Below are 19,710 nucleotides of genomic sequence, written 5' to 3'. Positions count from 1 at the left end.
GGGGAGGGACTGGTAATGTTGTCAAAACCGTGAAAGGCCCTGGTGTGGAAGAAGCAGGTTTGCTCTCAGAAATTTCATGTATACCTCATGGAAGGGCCAAAGACAGGAGTCACTGCTTGGCGCCTGTGTGGGCTCTGACCCCCAATCTGTGAGTGATCCGAAATGCTGTCAGTGCTGCATGCTTTCCTGCCTCCGTGGCTTTTGAAGGGGGGCTGGGGTCAGAGTGCCGCATGGGGTGAGCCTTGACTCCCAGCCACGTTGAGGGCACGGTGGCAACTTCTGGGAAGGGAGCTTGGCCTCTCCTTGGGTCCTGGGTGGGCCTGGTCCTGCTCTTTCTAGAAGGCGTCGTGGCCTTTCAGGGATCATCTGTTCAGGGATGGGTTGTCCCAGCTGTAAGTGAGCATAGGTGCTCAGATTTCATTAGTATATTTGCGTGTGTGCTGTACTGTGTTAAGGTTACTGTGGGCTTTCCCCTGCCTTTCTAGGGAGCTGTCACACTGTCCCCAGTGCTTAGCTGGTCCTCTTCCAGGCAGTGAGGGCAGGTTGCAGGGCCTCCGTGATGTGAGGTCTCTGACCACAGACGTCTCTGTCGGAGCCCCGTGGCCAAGCAGGCTTCCCGGGAGAGGAGGAGGTTTCCAGCGCAGCAGCTGCGGCCAGCTGTGCTATTGCTTTTTCCTCAAACTTACCAGAGGAGTTTCCATTTTTATCTTCCCAGAAATTGTGAATGTAGCTTAAAATGAGACATGTGGCTCATCTTACTGATCAGAGAGGCTTTGTCCCAGCTTTCTTTTCTTTCTCTTATTTCCTTCTTTCTGCTTCTGTGACTCTTATTTCTTAGGACTGAAAAAAAATTGTCCACCACTTGTGTACCAGAGAGGGCCCCATCTTAGATGTCGGGGGAGGCAGAGATGATCGCTTCCCACGGAACTCATCACTCCGTTTCTTCCTGTGACCACAATTTACCAGAAAACCACTGCCCTCGGCGTGACGCTCCACGCCACGCCAGTGGCTGGGACCAGGGAGGCCTGGTTTGGCCTCTGCTCAGACCTGAGGGCGAAGCCGGGCCCCAGGAGAAGCGTCCACCCGCCCCACGGCCCGCGGCTGCCTGGCCTTCACGCTGCGGGGTACCGGCGTCACGCTCCGTCCAGTGCGAAGTGCTCCTCCGTGTGCCGAGGTTTCCATACTGACGTCATTATTCCGCTCCTCCCGGGAGAGGGCGCGCTCGGGGAGGCAGCTCCCGGTCGTGATTTGACAGCGATGACCTGGGGACTCGGTGGGCGCGGGGCTGTGGGAAAGGAACTGAACCAATGAACACACACCCCCGCCCCGTTTTCCTTTGCTGGGGACCCATTCCCGCCCCTTCGGTGTCCTGTTAACACTGAGGAGACAGGGGAGCCGCGATTCAGCCCAGGAAAGCGGACCAGGAGCCGGCGATGGTGGCCGCGCAGCCCCGCCTGCGGAGCACCTGGGCGCCGGAGGCGGAGCCTCACACACAGCCCGCTCACACCTACTCCTCCGCAGGCCGTGCCGGGTTTTGTTTGTTTGTTTGTTTGTTTGTTTTGCGGTACGCGGGCCTCCCACTACTGTGGCCCCTCCCGTCGCGGAGCACAGGGTCTGGACGCGCAGGCTCAACGGCCATGGCTCACGGGCCCAGCCGTTCCGCGGCATGTGGGATCTTCCCAGACCGGGGCACGAACCCGTGTCCCCTGCATCGGCAGGCGGACCCCCAACACCCAAAGCCGTGGCCAGGGTCCAAACCCAGCTGTCTGACTCCAGAACCACTCCTTCCTCCAACCTGGACCTTTCCCGGGAGCCTGACAGCCTGGCTGTGATCAGGCTCAGCTGGAAGGACATCTCAGGAACACGCTTACTGCCCACCTCCTCGCCGAGCCCGGCAGTGTCCCCTCAGCCCTCGTGCGCCTCTGTCCTGCCACCAGCCCTTCGGTGGCTCCCACCGCTTACAGGCTGGACCCCGGGTGGGCTCTGGACCCTTCCCTGCTCTCACAGCTCGTCTGCACTTCGGCGGTGCGTCTGCCTCGCTCACCAGGTGTGTGTCCTTCCCGGGAGCAGGAATGGTACCTGGGCACCCATTGCCCTCGGCCCCACTCACCTGTGCACGTGTCGGCCGGCTCCAGCCCTGACCGGCCTGTAGTGTCTGTGTCAGTATCTCAAGGTGCTGAACATTAGTGGTGTCTGCAATGCCATTTCCTCTCTTTTTTTCTTCTTTTGCAGCAATGGATGGTGTGCCATTTATGATTTCAGAGAAGTTTTCTTGTGTTCCAGAAAGTGTAAGTTTTAAGCACGATCGCCCTCCCCTTCTGCCCCACTCCCCTTCCCCTGCCAGAATCACTGCTGTCCTTGTGTTCTCCCCGCCTCTGGAAGCTCAGCCCTGCAGCCTACAGCAGGGCTGCCTGAGAGCCGGAAGTGGGTCGTGTTCCTCCCTGGGCCCCTTCAGCTAGTGCTGCCCGTAGTGGGTGCTTGAGAAGTGAAAGAAGGGATGAGGGTGGGGAGGGAGCGAGACAGACTAGCAGACATACTCAGACGCAGACACAGCCAAGACTTTTTGATTCAAATGTGATGGTAAATTGTACTGAACTTCACCGGCTGTAAATGTTCTTGCTTTCCAAGCTCACCTTACTAATTTCTGTTATTTTTTATTTAACAAAGTCACTGTCTAGCAGAAAGAAAGCTGCCTCACTTCCCCATTGTCATTGCCGCATTCCGTGATGACCACGTTCTCTGCTCTAAATCGCAGGCATCGGAGTGGCAGGGCTGGGCCCGCTAGTGCAGGGTGCCCTGCGGCTGTGGGCCTCCCACCCACTGCAGGCTAGCACGGACCCTATGATACACGTGAGGCAACTGAGGCCAGGCTGGGCCCTTGAGCCATCTTTAGTGACAGAGGGATTGAGTGAGCTAGCTGGGTCTGAAGGCCAGAACCCAGATCGTGAGAGGCACCCAGCATGCACAGCTTTGCGGGCCCCCCCTGGCACCCCTGTGCCCTCTCTCCGGTGGTGCCTGTCCCCCAGTGTGGCAGTGGCCCTCCCTCAGCTGTGCAGGCCTGGTCCATGCTGGCTCAGTAGACTGCTTTCTGGGCTTTTTAAAATCCTTTCTGCAGAAGTTTGCTTTGAGTAGCTAATAAACATGAAGGCCCTAGTTTAGGCACCAGCTAAAGAATCCTTCAGTGTTTTTCTTGGACCCAGCTTAAAACCACCCAGCTCGCGATTTGACCTGCACTGGAGTTTCCATTTTCATGAAATATAATAGGCCTTCTCTGAACCCTTCTGGTAAGCAGCTTAATCTTGAAAAACGCTCGTGACTTGACCTACGGAGCATGAGTAACTTCAGCTGACTCCACTTGGCCGCGTTGCCATGGAGATGCTGGCGCCTCTCCCGCCCACTCCCTCGGAGAGGCTGTTCTGTCCTGCACACCGGCTCCAATCAGGAAAGTTTAGTGGGGCAGTTAGAGCCTAATGATACGACAGCTGGACCTCTGCTGGATCCCGGGCCGCTCAGGCAGGCAGCCCCGCTCTCGCACCACTCGGGCTGGCAGCAGGAGAAAGCCAAACTGTTTTGTGGCTACTGGCAGAGCAGCCCCAGGAGCTGAGTGCCTAACTCGGTGGCCCTGTCCCAAGATCGGGCTCTGCCGACTCAGCAAGTGCTCAGGCAGGCGGATTCGGGCCAAGCCCAGTGCAAGCGCTTCCCTGCGCTTCTGCGTTTAATCTCAGCAGCCCAGCCGGCAGGGCCCGCCCGCAATGCTTTGTAACCGGAGAGGAAATGCTCGCGTGATTAACCTGCGGCTGCCGCATCACGAAGGGGCACTGAGCCCAGTTAGAATCCGGGTCCTTGGGCTCAGAGCCGGCCTCTTTCTACCACCCCTCCCAGGAAATCCCCCGCCTCCGGGCTGCAGTTCAGAACCGAAGGCCCAGGGGTTTTGTCAGAGATTCTCAGGTTTCACCTGTTCATCCCCGGCTGCCAGCTGCCGGCCTGGGCTGCAGAAGGCTGGGCTGGTACCTCTCGGGAATACAGACCACTGATGATCCCTGAGGGGACTCGGACCAGGGACCTCAGAGACCAGGTTCCCTCCACCCCTCACCGTGCATTATTTCAGCCCAGGCTTCTCTGGGCCTCCAGCTGACTCTTGTTGCCGTGTGCATTTGATTTTTCACGCTGTCTGGAAAAGCCAGCGTTTTTAAAGAAAGGTCCCCATCTCTATGAAGTTACAGAAATACCCATTAAAATGCAGTGTTACCATTTTCCACCACCACTGACTTCTTAAACAACAGTTGATGGGCAGTTACTTCATTTACCTTGCATTTTCAAAGACCTGGAATTCCCTCCAGCTCCTTCTCTGATGCCAAGGAGTCCCAGGCAGAAGATTGGCTGCCTGCCTCGTGGAGTTCCTTAGACCCGTTCCAGCACACAGACGCGGATGTCAGGGCGGTGTGGGGAAGCCGTGGGCACCTCCATCCCCCCGGCTGCAGAAAGAGCACACTGGCTTTTCCTGTGGGCAGGGAGAGACAAGAGGCAGAAATTATTGGTGACAGTCATGGTCTTTCAGGAGAGCCGTGACCCACCCCCCCGAGTGCTGTAGACAGGTGCCTAGGCCGGGGTCCCCACCAGAAGGGACCCCGGTGACGGCCAGGTTTTCTGAGTCTGCTCCTGCTACTGGTCCATTTACCCTCACTCGTCACTCTAGTCACACTGATGGTTTCCATGGAAAAGGAGTGGAGAAAACGCCAGATCACAAGGGGGTTTGAAGTGTCACAATTGTGAATAAGAGCAAATGTGAAGAAGCATTTTTCCAGCCGTTTAAAAGGATGACTTGATCTGTATTTTCAGATGCAGCCCTTTGATCTCTTGGGAATCACCATCAAATCTCTGGCAGAAATTGAAAAAGAGGTAAGCAAGCTTCCCAGAGTGGGACAGGTGGGGGGCCTGGGTCATCACTCACTGGACCCAGGGTCTCCCATCCCCATTAGGGTTTGTGTTCCAGGAACAGGAGGGACCTAGGTGTGGGGTGACCCTCTGAGAAAAATACTTTCATTTCATTCAAGTTTATTCTGAGAAAAAGAAACTCACTTTTAATGTGTATATTACTTAAAGTAATAAGACAGAAGGTTTTACATGATGCACGGAACAATCAATTCTGCTTCATTTTTTTTTAGAATGTCATGGCGTAAAGAAGGTAGAGGTTGGGGTGTGGGTGCAGAGTTGGTTTTTCCTCCTTCTGTTTTATTATTTGCCACCAGTAGGAGTTTGGGGAAATGTCAGAGGCTCTTTGTGATTTAGAGGAAGGATCACGGTACATTCCCTTGTGCTTGATAGCCAGACCCCACTTGGCAGCCTGTTTCGAAAGAGTTTGGATGTTTTCCTAATAAAAAAGAAAGAAACCCAGGATTGGAGCACATGTGGCAACTCCGAAGAAAGAGAGTTGAGATAATGGAATCAAGCTAGAGGTCAGATCTGCCGGTGGTCTCCCCACTTTCATAAGACAGTGTTAGCATGTGTGTCGTCTTTCACGTGTAGACGGTTGTTAAGCGGTCACATGCTTGCAGCCAGCTCTCCTCTGAGAGGCACATTTGTCTCAAAGATGGAAATGGTAGAACCATTTCAGTATTCTCAGTTCCTCTGGGTTTTCTGTTGTGTACCCAGCTTGCAGAAGCAGGTTGCATTATTGAAAGATGGCTGAAATCCAGGAAAATTGAATCAATGTAGTACAACAAATTTCTAAACCTGTCATAGCAAAAACAAGACAAAAAAGTCCCCTTTTGTCTTTGATTTTCAGTAAATCATAAAAACCAACGTGATTGTCATCTGTAGATTTTGGGGGGTGGGGGTAAACTTAGGAAAAAGAATGTCTGGCTACCACACCAGAAATATACATGTGCATGGAGCCCCAGGTCAATGTTGCTCAAAATTGAGGCGGCCGTCCGCTTACAGACTGCCTTTGCTTGGGGTCCCGCACAGGGTGGCGCCAGCGAGCCTATGTGGAATGCCTTTGCCGGGACCTGCTCTGGCTGCAGGCGGTGAAGCAGGGCCATGCGTGGCCTGTGACCTTTCAGGACGGACAAGGTCACACAGACGTTATGGGGTGCGCATGGGGGTCGGGTGGTCATGCCCCCTCTCTGCTTAAAGCCAGGATAACAGTAGAACCTGTCTCACGAACACGAAATGGATAGATGTGTGAAGCACTGTGGACAGCAGTTGCCCATCACCCTGGGTAGGTGGGGTAGGTGGTGAGTGCCAGAGACTGGGCAGCTGTGAATGTCGCCCCTTCTCTCCCCGCCCATCCTCCTGGGCTGTAACCAGAGCCCCGTTCATTGAAGCACCTGCTACATGCTCTGCTCTGGGCCTGGGCTTTACCTCTGTCATCACCGATTCTCACCCCAAGTTGACCAGGTGGCATTGTTCCTCCCCATTTCATGGGGCAGAAATTGAGACTGAGAGGTGAAATAATAATAATACCCAAGACAAGATTGAGACCTAGCGTGTCATACTCCAAATCCGCTCCGTTATGACGTTAAGTCTGTTGCTCCCTGTCCTGCTGTTGGGGCTGATGGGGACAGTGGTACCTGGGAGGCCCGTCGACCTGGGTTCTGACCCCGGCTGGGCCTTCAGGTTACCAGGACGGGGTGAAATAGGAGAGAGCCCAGTGTAGAGCCAATACATGTGGTGGAAACCATCATAAGTTCTCTTAATTCTCTTCCCCACTAAAGGGCCAAAAATGTGTTTGGTTTGAATGTGTCGTCTTGATGTCAGGTGCTCTGAACAGAGCCTGGTGGGGCAGAATCCTCAGTTCCTCCACTTAACCTTTCTGAGCCTCAGTTTCCTTTTCTGTAAGATCAGGATAGTAATAAAAATGCCCTGTAGCACTTATGGGTTTGACCAAGACAGTCATGGAAGTGGCTTAGAACAGCACCTGCTGTGGCTACTGCCCGGTTAGTTATCAGCGGCTGCTGTCATGGTCATGGGCATTGTTACTACTGTTCCCCTGGTCCACAGGAAGCAGGGAGAGTCGGTGTAAGTCTGTCCTGTTGCAGCCTGGCGAGCTGCCCTCTTGCTGGTGGCGGAGCAGAGACAGCCCCGTTGACCAAGCTTGGCTTGCTTCCTTGTTTTCAGTGATGAGTTAAAAACACACGTCTGTGTTCTCTGTTGAAAGAAATTAGAGTTAAAGAAAATATAGGGAAACGGGGAGAGGTTAGAAACACTAAATAGGGTGTAAAACCATTACAAATACCACTGAAGTCGCGGGTGCTATGGAGATTTTTATTTAATCTGAGGATTTAAAAGTTATTTCCGCCAGCCATCCACGTGCATTTAATGGTGATTAGTATATTGACATCTACACACTTTGGTGAACGGGCTCCTCCTTCTGCAGCAAGGTCAGAGGATTTTCTCTGTGAATAAACTGAACTTTCCCCTTTTAGCTGCTGAACTCCGCATAGCTCCAAGGCTTGGAGGCCGAGGAGAAGCTTTGCCCACGGTCCCCTGCCTCACACTCGGGCTCTGTGGGTTGGCCCTGAGTAGCTGGGGGTCCCCCTAGTCAGGATGATTTTGCCCCTTTCCATTCCCAGTCTGGCTGCCCTGGTGGGGGCAGGGGGATGTGCTTGGGGAGGGGTCTTGGGGCAGGGGTGCTCCATTGGGGGTTTGCTTTCCTCACATTTACACAGCCAAGCGCCCTCCCCCAAGAAGGCGGGAGACTTCAGGGCTGACCATGACCTGCACTGTCCCGTTGCCCATCCCAAACACCCCCTTGGATCTCGCCTGGGATTCCCAAGCAGCGGGGAGAGCCCAGCATCAGTGGGGGCTGCTTTGTCTGGGGCAGGCGCTCCCCTCCCTTATCCGTCCGTGCCCCCTGAGAGAGGTGGGGGCACCTCAGCTCACAGCAGAAACCTGGGCTTGGGTGACCGCGGCTATAAAGGAAGTGGGAGTGCTCGCCCCAAAAGCAGCATGCTGCCTCCCGTCCAGGACTGGCGCGGGCCCGCTCTCCTGCCAACTTGATCGTCACTCACCCTGCCCTGCCTGGGGGATGCTTCTGAATTTTAGCCGGTGTGCGCCCTGTCGCTACCATTTAGCCTCGGGGATGGGTCACCCCCTGAACAAGCCCCATCACTCCATCAGCCTTGAGCTTGGTGATTAGGGACCCGAGGGATCACCGACAGCCAGCCCAGGAGTGCTGTCCCCAGCGGCCCTCATCACCACAGCGCGGACCCGCCATGAACTGAGTAACAGATGCAAAGAGATGAGGTGTCGCCTCCCCGCAGTGGGTGGCAGTGCGCCTCCAGCCCGCCAACACGAGAATCTGACAAGCTTAAGCAAGAGCGTGCCCCTCGGCTCGCCAGCAGGAAGGTGGGACGAGGCTTGCTGGCCATGTGGGCCGGAGCCGCCTGCCACGCGGGTGTGTAGATACCGGGTGTCTGCAGGGACGTTTGTGGACAGTGTAGACAATGGAGGCAACACAGCATAGTGGAGGGACACAGTTTTCGCGTCGAGCCCCCCAGGGTAGCATGCCAAATCTGCTACCTAGGCTGGACCCTGGGGCAAGTCCCCTGGCCTCCCCCTCCTCAGGTTGGCGTGCAGGCCCAGGGATCCCACCCTGGCCGGAGTGCTGGTCCCAAGGCTGCTGCTGTGGCACTGATGGGAGGCCCCGGCAGTCGTGGTGTGCGCAGCACCTGGTTACGTTTCATGAAAGGCCCCCAAGGAGGGTCACGATAAAAATCAGTGCCCGTGCCATCCGGCAGATACGGGGGAAAAAATTCTTCAGATGCGCTCAGGTGGCGTGGGCTGTTGAAGCGGAAAAGCCAAGGTTGTAAACCAATTCCCGCTGTGAAGCTGTCCCTCTCCTGGTCCCCAGCGCTGAGCCCAGCCTCCTTGCGGCCCAACCCCGCCCTCTAGCAGCCACATCTCCTGCCGTCTGTGACCTTCTGAGGCTCAGAGTAGGGGCTTTGCCGTGTACATTACCCCGAGGCAGGAGAGTGTGTGTTTGCTTACCTCCCCTCCGCCCTGGGAGGCGACCAGGGAGCGGCCAGTGGCGGCTGTCGGCAGCAAAGGCGGCAGTGGGCGGGCCGGTGGGCGGGGAGTGCTTTCTGGCCCTGACCTGGCCCCCTTGCCCCGGGGAGCAGCCGTCTGGCTCTGCAGGAGGGTGGCCGTGACCCCTGAGGGCTGTGTCCCAGTGAAGCCCTTATCGTCCTCCCTGTTGCCCAAACAAAAGGTTCTCTGTGTTCAAGAGTCGGGAAAAGTGTCATTTCGCAGCCGACCCGTGATGAAGCATCTTCTCTGGGAGTGAGAAGATGGGCATATAAATATTCTCTGTCTCAGCCACTCTTTATTTCCCTTGTAAGCAGTCCCCTATTTCTCCATCTGATGGACGCCCCATCGCAGCCAGGGTGAGAGCTCCCCAGCTCCTCAGTTCGGGCAGCAGCTTCTAAAATAATTCCTGTGTCTCGGTTACCTTTCCTGCAGCCTGTTTATCCTCCCTCCCCGCCCACTACCCCACCGTCCCCTGTGGCCAGTCCATCCCCAGCCTTGCCTCCCTCACAGACTGCCCTGTCCCTTGTCTCACGAGTGGTGGCCAGGAGAGGTGGCCTGGACTGTAGATTCCATGCCTTGTGCATAACACTGCAAGCCTCTAAAACTAGGAGCCGACAATTCCTGTGATTGAAACGGCATCCAGAGTGCCTTCCAGACCCGCACACAAAGCCCTTTCCCCACCTGCTGCCGACCCTCCATGGAAAACCACAATGCTCACCCTCCCTTCGGTGGGCACCACACTCAAAACCGTGGCAAGGGAGCGGCATTAGCCCACCACACTTCCTGGTGGAGCAAACAGCCTCCATTTTCACTAGGCTTTAAGGCTGAAAGACAAGGGAGAGTCTAATTAGTAACGGGACGATCTGATATTAATCACTCCTTTAAAACTGACAAGGGAGGCAGTTCATTTAACCACTTAATTGCTACAGGTTTTTATGGGCTGCTGTTTGCAGACATATTTAATGAAAAAATTATAAATCTAAAGGAGCTTAAAATTTTAATTTTATACCTAAATATTTTCCTTGTTCTTCTGTTTGTAGTCAGTCCTCAAGAGTGTAGTCACGTGGAATGTTCTTTAAATGAACATATTTGCTAACTGGCGTGATTTCAGTTTTTAAAACATTGGTTCCAGCAATTAGGCATTTTTTTCAGTTCCCAAATGACTGGAGAAATTCGTCTTGATTATAATTGCTCTTAGCCACGCATATCTAATTTGTGTCTTTTTAAGTGTTAATTAGTAAACAGTTTGAGCTGACATCTTTATGTGTTTGTGTATTGAAAAATGGGGCTTATTGCTTATTTAGCTTGGGGCAGATTCCACGAGCATTTACGTCAGGGCATTGAGGTGAAATTAATGGAAACACGTTTGGCATCGCGAGGTAAAAAGAATTTTTGAATCCGACTTCTGTACATCCACTTTGCATGGACTTCTGCAAGCCCTCGCGATATATGAGATTAGACTGGATTTGGGGTCTGCATATGCAGGAAGAAAGCGAGGCAGAAGATCTTTGTATCAGTAATGAAATGGCAGAGTCCAATTTTATAAAAGCAAAATGTTCATATCCCAGCACAATTGTTCATTCTTTCTACTTTTGGAAAGCTTTCATTGTGCTTATTAATGTTAACAATTTTGTAGAGGGAGATGTTGCAAAATGTGTGGTCTCTTTGCACCATCTAGCGGTCAGGTCTTAAGCTGCAACAGGAAATAAGGTGTTTTCTATCTGTGAGGTATTTTTCAACACCCACAATCTTTTCTTCTTTCTTTTTCAGTCAGGAAGCTGATATGTTTGGGGAAAGAAATTTGCCTACTTCATTCATTAAATAAAAGTTAGTTAATTAAATAGAAGTTAACCCTTCTTATATGTTGTTCCGCTCCCCTTCTTTATACTGTTCAGACATAGGGCTGCCACCAAATTCTTACAGAGCTATCACACTGAGTTGAGATAATTTCAGCCAAAAACAAAGGAACCTAATGAATTAGTTTAATGGATAGCCATTCCAAACGCATAAAAGGCTTCTTTTGAAATGTGGGAAGTAGCCTGGGGACCTCCACTTCTTGGACTCTTCAGGAGTCTGACCACAGCTTGGGAACCACTACTTGATGCCACAGACGAGATCAGTTCTCTCCCCATAAATTGTGGCCGACATCATGGGCAGTTTGTCATCTTAAGCAGCTGCCCTGCTGATCAGAATCGATTTTTTAATATTTAGTGTTTTCTTTCCGAGTGCAAAGGTTGTGCGTGTTTATTAAAATGCAGACATTACAGAAACATTTCAAAGGTGAGAGTCCCCCGTGGTCCACTCCTGGGAGAGACACACATACACACACACACGTGTCAAACAAAGATCACAGGAGTTCAACACTGGACATAATATTCTCTATCTTGCTTTCGCACAGACCGGTGTATCTTGCACAACCTTCCATGTCATTTCACACAAATCTACCTCATTCTTTTTAATGACTACCTATGGTTCCCTTTTATGATTGTCATAATTCATTTAAGCAATCCACTGTTGATTTACTTTTGAGTTGTTTCCAATTATCTGCTATTACACTGGTGCAGTATACTTCCTTGTACGTGTGTCTTTGCTCCCTGGGTGTTTCTTAGAAGAATGCATGGTATTACCATTTTGCCTTCCAAAAAGAGTGTGCCCATTTAAACTTCCCCTCCCCCATCCTGTGGTGTGTGAGCGGGTACCTGTTTCCCACATCCTCACTATAGCTAAGCATCACTGGTATTTGAAGGTGAACATCTTTTCATATGTTTATTGGCCATTTGTATTTCTTTTGTGAATCTCTTCTGTTTGTGCCCTTTGCCCAGTTTTTTCTATTGGCTTATTTAGCTTCTTTCATTCATTTTTGAGTTCTTTATGTTCTTTGCAACAACCTTCTTCCTGTCCTGTGTTCAAACACACACATTCAACCAGTGGCTTTTCACCTTGTTAAAGATGTGTTCTGCTATACAATGGTTTTTAATTTTTTCATGGGCAATTTTGTCTTTGTTTTAAGGTTTTATCTTTGATTTCATGTCCTACTTAGAAGATTATAAAAATATTCGCCCATATTTTTTCATACCCTTTGTGTTTTAATATATTAAAATATTAAATACTTTTCAACTACTGAATACATCTGAAGTTTATTAGAAGGTAAGATCTAGAACCAGCTTTATTTTATCCTAAAGTGTTAGCCAGTTTTCACAACAGTGTTTACTTTCTTCAGTGAGTTTTCAGTGTTACTCTTATCGGACATTTCCATCTGTAAGTGGATCAATGGACATTTTTCTTGACTCTGTTCATCTCTGTTCTTTTTATATGATTGCCACACTGCTTTGAATCTGATAGCTTTATAATCAACTTTAATATAAGGCTAGTTCTCCCGTCTGCCCCACCTCAATTTTTCTAATTATATTCACATGATTATTCTTCCAGCTGAACTTGAGAATCTTTTCAGGGGGAGAAGCTCCATTCTAGATGTTTATTGTGACTGCACTGAGCATATAGATGAATAGAGGAACGATTGGTGAAAAGCCTCCACCCGGGTCTTTGTTTCTGTCGCTCAGCAGAGTGGAAGGGCATTCTTTGTGGAGAGCCTGCACCCTTCTTTGTAGGTTATTCCTAGGTGTTTGATGTTTTCGTGGCTCTCATGAACAGGATCTTTTCTTCCATTATATTTTCTGTCACTTATGTATCAAAGAGCTGTTGACGTTTGCATCATTTTGTGGGCTGGCTCTCCCACTGACTTCTATTGTTTCTGACGGTTTTTCAGTTGCTTTTCTTCAGTTTCGCAGGCCGGAGTTTATGTCGTCTGCAAATACCAACACTGCCTCCTCCTGTCCCTCTTCCTGTGCCTCGCCTGGCACCATGGCCGGCTTGGTGAGGTCACTGGGCCGCCTTGTCTGGACGGAAGTTTCTAGTTCTATACTAACCCATAATGCTGCATTTTGGCTTGCTGCATATAGACATATCTTTTTTTTATTATCATGTTAAAGAATTAGCCATCTATTTCTATTTTCCTAAATGTTTTTATCAGGATTAGATGGTAGTTTTTTTTTTTTAATTATTTTCATAATACCTTTTCTTTCTTTCTTTCTTTTTGGCTGTGTTGGGTCTTCGTTTCTATGCGAGGGCTTTCTCTAGTTGCAGCGAGCGGGGGCCACTCTTCATCGCGGTGCGCGGGCCTCTCACTGTCGCGGCCTCTCTTGTTGCAGAGCACAGGCTCCAGACGCGCAGGCTCAGTAGTTGTGGCTCACGGGCCTAGTTGCTCCACAGCATGTGGGATCTTCCCAGACCACGGCTCGAACCCGTGTCCCCTGCATTGGCAGGCAGATTCTCAACCACTGTGCCACCAGGGAAGCCCTAGATGGTAGCTTTTGATAAATGTCTTCTAATCATCCATTGAGATGATCATATTTTTTCTCTGCAGGAATATTAATACGGTAGATGACATTAATAGAGTTCCTAATTCTGAGAGTCTGCATTCCCCCTCCCCCCCCCCCCACCCTCTTTGGTTCTGTTGGCAGTGGTGTCGCCAAGCAGCAGCCACCACCCAGGTCACCAGGTCGCTTCCTGCAGCGGCCCAGGGCGTTCATCATATAAATGAGGGAGCCAGGCTGAGCCAGAGCTGATGTTTGGTGGACAGAATTACCTGCCCTGGATACTGTCATGAGTTGTATACCTGGGTCATGCGGAACTGAGGTCAAGATGAATATTCCGTCTTTTGAAGTCTATCATAAAAGGATTTTTCTGTCATTTTCTGTCCTTTTGGGAACTCTCATCCCCCAAGTTTGAAAGTAATACCCCGCCCCCCACCAGTTGAACTCTTAGAAGGTTGCCCGGCATGTAGGTAAAAAAATGACCATAAAGATAAAGAATGGGTAGGGCACCTTCCCAGATTCACCCATGGCTTCTCCTTTTCCACTCAGAAATCAGCGCCAGAAAGCGGCATTGTTTTAAATATTTTTCCACAAATAACCTAGGAGGGGGAAAATACAAATATCCATTTTTAGGTGACATTCGGCTGAATTCTGACATGCTGACTCACTGAGGGCTGAGCCCCCATGGCTCTTTGCCAACAGAACCGGCGTTTATTCAGCCACAAAGCCGTCCGTCAGCCCCCAGCCCTGCCCAGAGCCCCATGCCGACACCAATGGCTGGACCCACAGGTACCCGCTGGGCCCCCAGCCTTGCAGCCTGGGAGGGGCCAGGAGAAGTCAGCTTGTTATTAATCACGCAGCAGTCCTAGTGCCACCACAGAATGTGCTTTCCCCCATTTTCCTTAAAATGCATGGCCTTCTCTGTCTTTCATCTTTCTACTTTTAAGAGTCATGGGTGCAAGAAATATTTCACTTTCTTGCTTACTTTGTCCCCATGTGCCCACACAAAATGCACTCACAGGGATAAAATGGCAGTTGACACTCTGGTTGGGCAGTTCGTAGGGAATGGTGGGGACTGCGGCAAACTGGAAAGCACGCCTCTCTCTAAAGGAAGCAGCCTTCATTCACCTGTGTGAGGCTAAGGGTTGGGGTGCAAGAATGAAGGTCCAAAATTGCCATAGCCCCTATTTGTTTTATAAAATCTGGAAAATGCTGGCATTTCATGCAAAGTGTCTTCAACTTTTCAATGTTTATAACTATTTTAAACACCACACAGGCCACTAGTGTGTGAACCTCCAGCTTGCCCATGTCTGTGCATGGAGATACAAACACAGACCACATGTCGACTCATAATTTCACCATTCACAGGGGTGATGTGGACAAGCCCTGGGGTCAGCACTTTGCCTCCATGGGTTAAATACCACAGATTAGGGGCCATCACACCATCACGCTCAGAGGCTGTGGGAATTCAGAGGACCCAGGGCTGGACCGACACACTGCTGCTTCCAAAGACTGAAGACCAGAATGACCTGCCCCCCGCCTGAGAACTGAGTCCCTAGGCTAGCTGTCTTCTCTCCTTTGCATTGAGCTGTCCCCAGAGCCTGATCTGTCCCTTTACTCACCTCTCCATCCACCTGTGTCTCCATCCACTCATTCATCTACCCATTCACCTCCCCCCTCCCCACAGCCTGTACCATCCATCCATCATTCATTCATTCATTCATTCATTCATTCATCTATTCTGGGCCACAGCCTCTACCAGCCTCTGAAGCTACAGCAATGTCTGAGGCCCCATCCCGACCCTGCACTTAAGGAGGAGATGGAAAGTGATGTGGGGCCCTGGAAGCTAGTGATTAATCCTCCCTGGAGGAGGACGAATGTCCCAGAGGGAGTAGCATTTGAAAAGGCACAGAGGTGTGGTGTTTGACAGGAAGAGGGAGGGGAGATCTGAGAAGCCACGTGTGGGGAAAGGTCTGTGCAGACACCTTTGACGCCTCCCAGAGCAGGGGCTGGGGCTCCGCCCGGATGGGGACATAGGAGTCACTTCACCGCTCTTTGATGCTCTGTCGGTTCCTAGGTGGAGGTGCTCCTGAGGGTGCCCTGAGAGTGGGGGGGCTCTCGCGGCACTGAGCCCAGGGCAGCAGGCCGTGTAGGGTGCTGGTGGGTGTCACCATCCCCCCCCCCCGGGAGTCCTCGGCTTAAAGCAGGAAAGGGGGAGGGGTGCTGATGAGGGTTGATGAGAATGACCTGCGTGCCCCGGAGTCAAAAGAGGTACGGCCTGAATCGGCAAGTGGTCCATGCATTTATCCGGCAGCCATGCCCCGTGCCCATACAGACGTGGTGCCTGCTCCTGGAGCAGGTGGGTTGCGAGGGGTCCTTGTTCAGCCCCTCATTTAGGGTGAGGCTGAGCAGTGGGGCTGGGTGGGGCTCAGGGTCTCTGACTCTGGGGTTGCTGCTCTCGGGTCAGAGCTGAGCAGCCCAGCAGGAAAGCCAGAAGAGAAACACAGAAGAGGCTTCCCGCGAGGGCCACACTGACCCCGCTGTGGGCTTGCTATGGGACCCTCCTGCTTCCCGACCCCGGTGGCCTCGGTCAGGCTCCTCCCCTCTCTGAGCCCCGCTGTGCTCACGTGGGAAGGACAGCAGTACCAGCTTCACTGGGCGTGAGGATTCTGTCCCCGACCCTGGCTTGGGACCCGGCGGCTCCTGCCCCTCCTGTCCCCTTATTAGTGACCACAGGGCTCATGGGCTGTAGTCCAGGAGCCCTGACCTCCAGGCCCAGATGTGGGCTCTCAGCAAGTGAGGGGATGAACAAGGCATCTCCCCAGCTCGGGGGTATTTCAGGACCCCCCCCCCCCCCCCCCAGGTCTGGGGGGCAGTCCTGGCCTCCCTTCATCCCCCAGGCCCCAGTCTGCACGTGACAGCCCTTTTCTGGACAGAGCCCTTCTACGGGCTTATCAGCCCTCCCAGTACACAGAGGAGGCCTGCGCCGTGGCACGTGAGGCCCCTTAGGGCCCACTCCTCACAATGGCACCTGGCCCTTTCCTCTCCAGGGGTACCCGAGATCCAGCAGCCAGGCTTCCAGAAACAGATGGGAGGACACAGAGTCCTCGTGTGAGGAGAGGAAGCTTCCCGGAGCTGAAATTCCCAGAGGGGCTGAACCCGGGGTGACACAGCAGGTCTCATGGCCTGGCCCATGGGGCCAGGACAGGTGCCAGAACAGGTTTGGGAAAGGCAGGCTGTGGGGACGGCCGGGGCCACTGCTCAGAACCTCACCCACCGCCCATCCGCCCTGGGGACCTGCCGTGACTGTCACTCCAGCCCTGAGCCAGACTTCAGGTTGGCTGGTGTCTTGTTCCTTTACTTCCCCCTACCTGTCCTCACCTGGCCAGGGCGCTGAGGCCCAGCCTGGGCTCCTTCAGACCCGCTCTTGCCACATCCTTCCAGGCCCTTCTGTGACTCCACCTGTCCCCCATTTCGGAATTCCACCCGTATTGAGAGGTGCGTGTACACACCGGTCCTGAGGCTGGTTGCCCTACCAGCAGTGTGCCTATCCCTGCCCCTGGCCTCACCCAGCCCTCGGGGACCTTGGGAAGTTTGATCTTCCCTGAGCCTCAGCTTCCACATCTCAAAATTCAGGTGCTAAAAACAATTCCTTACTGCTGTTTCTTGTCTGGACCCCTCTCGTTGATTTGATAGTTAACAAGACCCAGGGAGGGAAGAGTGGGAGGGTGTATGCTTGCCTTTACTTCTTTCCCCTCTTATTTTATTTAGCAAAAGGTTTCAGGTCGTGGTTCTCTACCTGCTTAACCATTAAAGTCCCTTGGATGCTTTTAAGAAATGCCGATGCCTGCCCTGCCCTCAACCCCACCCTGACCCCAAGCAGGGTCCAGGCAGCACTGGCTTTGGTTCAAACCCTTGATTCTGATGCACATGGAGGACTGCTTTTTCACTCTCAAGAGTGGGTGGGGGGTTTGATCACCTTCTGCCATGAGGCTGGGGCTAGAGTGACTTGGCCTCCCCAGTGCAGCTGGAAACCAAGGTCGGCATCTCCCACTGCCAGGATGCTGGCCTCACCGTGACAAAAGGCTCTTGGAATCTGGGAATCGCGTGCTGTGTCTCGAGAGGTCTGATACGTTGGTGGCAGGGTCTTCTGCCAGGGGCCCACCATCCCCGGCCCAGGGAAGCCCCACAGAGCCCCTGACAGCGACGTCTCTTTCCTGGACTTCCTGCTGCTGTGATAATGGCCCATGCCCACCAGAGGGCGCTGTGGCCAGGGTCGGGCGCCGCTCGGCTGGGCTCAGCTCTGCGAACCAAAATGCTTTTTAATTGAAAATTTTTTTAATTCAAAAAGGATTTGCTGTTTGTACGCGAGTGCAGGTTTTCCTCATGCAGGAGGCTAATGTCCTGAGTCAACAGATCCGGGCCCAAATCCACCTTCAAAGGTACTCGTGTTTGCCCAAGGGAGTGAAAGGGCTTCCAGAAGCGGCCCTAGTCTCTTGGGCAAACACTTTGGGGCCAGCAATCCCAGGCAGAGGACAGCGTCTGTGGGAAGGGTTATCCACGGCCTAAGGGGGATTATGACGGGGGACATACGTTGAAATTTCATTTGGGGAGTTAGAGAAAACAAGAGGTGCTTTTCTCTAGCCAAGATAACCTACAAAGGGAAGAATCTCAAGGGCAGGGGTGGGCGGACAGCAATCTGTGCGGAGGGTCCCTGGCCCCCTCCTGGGGCGGCGGCGAACTTGGGCCGTGGGTCAGGAGGAGGCGGTGTGTGTACTTCTGATTCTCCCCCCACCCCCGAGGGTGAGAGAAACAGGAGTTTAGCAGTTTGTCCTTGAAAACCCTTCTATACCCCCCCTCCCGCAGTGACCGTGTCCCTACCCCTGGCCACAAAGACTGGCCTCCGACCCCCACCAGGGCCCTTCCACCCTGGCCTGCCCACCTGCGCCCCGTCGTCCCGCCCCCCACCCTGCCATCGGGAGCACCCTTGCCGGGCCCACCCCGGCAGCGTCCAGGTCTGCGGCTCACTTCCGGGCCGGCTCTGGACGTCTGGGAGCGCGGGCTTCCGTCTCCCTCCACGCACTCTCTGTGGCCAGCCCCCAACTAACCAAGGCGGCCTCGCTGCCCTGGGCGTCCCCGCCACCCTGGGAGCCAGACACAGCAAACACTCTGGAAGAGCAGAGGTGGCACAGCTCACAGCTGTCTCCCCAGCGCGTGACAGTGCCCCTGCAGGGCGCCTGGCGCTGGGCTCGCTCCCTCACCTCTGCTGCGGCCGGCCCCAGGTGGGCGTCTCCCAGGCAAGGCCTCAGAGCAGCCAAAGCGAGGCCCTCCCCACCCTCTCCCGCAGCCCCTCTTCGGCAGCCCCTCAGCCCCGATGCCTCTGGTCTCCTCTCTGCTCACTCGAATCCACATCCGCTCCCACATCTCACTGATTGGGCCACGGAACCGACCCACAGCATCAGGTCACCCGGGAGCTGGCTGACGATGCAGAATCTCAGGCCCCACCCCAGACCTACTGAGTCAGGACCTGCGTGTGTTAAAGGCTGATCAGCCTGCTGTTAACAGCCTCTTCAGAGATGGGTGCCACCCTCTCCCCACGCCTGAGGAGAGACCACACTCGCCTGTCCACGTCAGCACTGCTCTCTTGAACTTCTGCCCACCCAGAACTGCCCCCGCTAAGATCACCATGTGTTTTTAACTACCGTGCCCCCAGCCTGTGCAGCTCAGGCACTGCTGCCATCGTCAGGGCTGGTTTCCTCCTCCCCTCTTGGCCCCAAGTGCCAGGCCCATCTTGTCTTCCGACCCTGGGTGCTTTTCTCGAAACAGCTCCACACCTGTAACTCCAGATACCCTGCCCCCCGAGTGCTTCCACTTCCCATCCCTTTATTCCTGGTTCCATATGTCTCCAGCTGGGCTTGTGGCACCCCCCTGGGTGCTGCTCAGGGACCACCCTCGGCCATTGGCAGAAATGCTCTTATGCTCTCTCCCCCAAGCTGCTTTCGTCCTGTGTTTCCCATTTGGGTTAAAGGCCCCGGTGTGCCCATGTCCATCCCCTGCCACTCTTGTAGGGCTCTCACCTGGCCCCAGCGCCCAGCACCGGGGGCAGGGAATGTGACGGGTGCCGATGGAGCCGTGGTGCGCCTGAGCAGCCACCAGGTGGCGGTATTGTCCCAAACTTTGCCCGAAGGCCTGGTCCGGGGCTGCACTGCTCCTCCATCCTCCTGGGAGCTGGAGTCCCCAGGCCATGGTCATTAGCAGGAAAGTGGGGCTACTTTGATGGGCTCCCCCACGTAGCCAACAGATGTGC

General features: G+C 53.4%; 1 protein-coding gene across 4 annotated transcripts in view; it reads left to right on the top strand.

The window, feature by feature from the left end:
- The window catches only part of MVB12B (multivesicular body subunit 12B), a 189,187-nt gene that overhangs the window by 157,535 nt on the left and 11,942 nt on the right, over nt 1-19,710 (top strand). For all 4 annotated transcript variants that reach the window (XM_032634524.1, XM_032634520.1, XM_032634523.1 and 1 more), the window contains 2 exons: nt 2,233-2,288; nt 4,840-4,899. In XM_032634524.1, coding sequence (XP_032490415.1) covers nt 2,233-2,288; nt 4,840-4,853 — 70 coding nt within the window. In that variant the 3' untranslated portion in view covers nt 4,854-4,899. The remainder of the gene's footprint in view (nt 1-2,232; nt 2,289-4,839; nt 4,900-19,710) is intronic.

This window comes from Phocoena sinus, chromosome 6 (assembly GCF_008692025.1).
Source record: "Phocoena sinus isolate mPhoSin1 chromosome 6, mPhoSin1.pri, whole genome shotgun sequence".
Classification (NCBI taxonomy): Eukaryota; Metazoa; Chordata; class Mammalia; order Artiodactyla; family Phocoenidae; genus Phocoena; species Phocoena sinus.
Note: the sequence above shows the minus strand (reverse complement) of the source record. Positions and strands in the feature narration are given on the sequence as shown.